The sequence below is a fragment of the Gavialis gangeticus genome, unplaced genomic scaffold (genome assembly GCF_001723915.1).
Source record: "Gavialis gangeticus isolate Ggan-Ray unplaced genomic scaffold, GavGan_comp1, whole genome shotgun sequence".
NCBI lineage: Eukaryota > Metazoa > Chordata > Crocodylia > Gavialidae > Gavialis > Gavialis gangeticus.
The window spans coordinates 122,020,713-122,022,780 of NW_017729022.1; the positions used below are offsets into that span (position 1 = coordinate 122,020,713).

The 2,068-nt window shown below is 59.1% G+C and overlaps 1 protein-coding gene across 1 annotated transcript in view; it reads right to left on the reverse strand.

Moving 5' to 3' along the window:
• Positions 1–1,506, reverse strand: part of GZF1 (GDNF inducible zinc finger protein 1) — a 76,826-nt gene extending 75,320 nt beyond the window's left edge. The window contains exon 1 of the mRNA XM_019515868.1: positions 1,394–1,506. Within this exon, the coding sequence (XP_019371413.1) occupies positions 1,394–1,431 (38 nt within the window). The 5' untranslated portion in view covers positions 1,432–1,506. The remainder of the gene's footprint in view (positions 1–1,393) is intronic.
• Positions 1,507–2,068: the final 562 nt, after the last annotated feature.

The following is a 2,068-nucleotide window of genomic DNA, read 5'->3' on the forward strand; positions in this document are numbered from 1 at the left end:
AATCACTTCCCTCAATCTGCTGGCAATACTCCTACTAATCAAGCCCAGTATGCTGTTAGTCTTCCCCCCCTCAGCACAGCGCAGCCCTCATCACCCAGAGCTGGGCAGGACCCCCCTACAAGAACAGTGAGAGGTAGCTAGCAGTGTTAGTCTTAAGTCAGGCAGTAGGCAGGATAGATTTGCACCTTAGAGACCCTTCCAGCAGGCATGCCACAAATTAACCCCAGACCCTCAGCAGGTGCCACTCTAATCCCCTTCCCCTACTCGATCTGCTGCTCTGCTTTCTACTCCCAGCCCTGCATTCCCTGCTAGGTCTGCTTTCTGCTTCCTGCCCTATGTGCTGCTGTGCTGCCTGTCCCCTCCCTGCCCTGCTGTGTGGCACACACACGGGCACCTGTGCTGCAGGTAAGCCGTTACAGACCAACTAAATCAGAGATGCGTGAGCTTTCATGAGCAGAGGGCTTACTTCATCAGAAACTGAGAAGGGATGGCATGGAGCAGAGCTGCTGAACAGAAAGCAGTAATTAGGATACAAAGGGGAGGAAAGGGAGAAGGAAAGAGGAAGGGGCACTGCTGGGGGAGGTAAGAGAGGGAAAACCAAAGCAGTTAACCCATTGGGGGGCACAGCAGTTACACACAGTAAAAGCAGGCAATGGGAAGTGAATCCGTAGTCCCTGTTCAGACCACACTTTGCACGATCTCCTCTGTGGATGATTTCTGGCTCTGCAATCTCCAACCCCCAGCTACCTGTCAGGGACAGGTACCCACTGCCCACCTATAGGGGGCAGGAAGATTCCACTACGGGGCACTCCCACCCCAGCACAGTGCCTGTCTATAGGAGGCAGGAAGATTCTGGTATAGGGCCACCCTCCCCTCCTTCCCAGCACCCATCTATAGGGAACAAAAGGTTCTGCTACATAGGAAACCCCATCCCACTGCCTGCCTATAGGGGGTAGGAAGATTCTGCTATAGAGGCGACCTCAGCACGGTCCCTGTCTGTAGGGGGCAATAGAATTCTGCTATAGGCCCCCCACATCTATAGGTGGCAGGAAGGTTCTGCCATAGGAGGAACCCCATCCAAGTGCCTGTCTATAGGGGCAGGAAGAGTCGGCTATAGGGCACCCCCAGCATGGCAGCCTCCCATAGGGATAGGGAGGTTCTACTATGGGGCACCACCCCTGCCCAGAGCCCATATATAGGGGACAAGACGGTTCTGCTATAGGAGGAACCCCATCCAAGTGCCTATCTATAGGGGCAGGACAATTCCGCTATAGCCCCCGCCCCAGTCCACCTATAGGGGGCAGGAAGGTTCTGCTATAGCAGGAACCCCATCCCAGCGCCTGTCTATAGGGGGCAGGAAGGTCCCGCTATAGGCACGGCCGCCCCGCCTTACCCTGCCCCGCGGCGCGCTCTGCCCGCGCGCGATCGCATGGGTCCGTCCGGCTTGGGCGCGGCAGCGTGAGCAGCCCACGCCCCTCTCCCCCCCCACCCCGTCAGCACGATGGTACAGACCGGGGCCGCCGGCCCGGCCCATGGCGGAGGCCGCTCACGCGGGCGGCCATGCTGCCCGAACGCAAGATGGCCGCCCGGGGCTCGCGGGGAGTGTCCTACTCGCTTCTCTCTTCGGCCATCTTGGAGATGGGCACCTAATCCCACCTAGAGACGCCTGAGCTGGGCCCGGTGGGGGTGGTGCTTCAGGCACTCCCAGCCCCGCCGCAGGTGGTAGGGCGGCCATTTTGGGTGCGGGCACAGCCTCCTCTGCGGGCAGGCAGCCCCGCCCCCACCTGGCAAGGGTGGGTGAGTGGGGGTTCTGGGCGCCTCCTGACCTTGCAGCTGCAGATGTCCCCTCTAGTGCAATCCCCTTGCCCCCAGCCAAATCCAGTGTCTCCCCCCTGCACCTCTCCTCTGACAGCCCTGGGCATTGCACCACCTCACCTGCTGCAAGTACAGCAGGGTGACCTCGGCGGCCAGCGCCCTGCCCCTGCACGGTGTTCATGTGAGTGATGATAGGGCATTCATTACAATAAATATTAAATGTTGAGTCCAATTTATACAGTAGTCCAGTGGG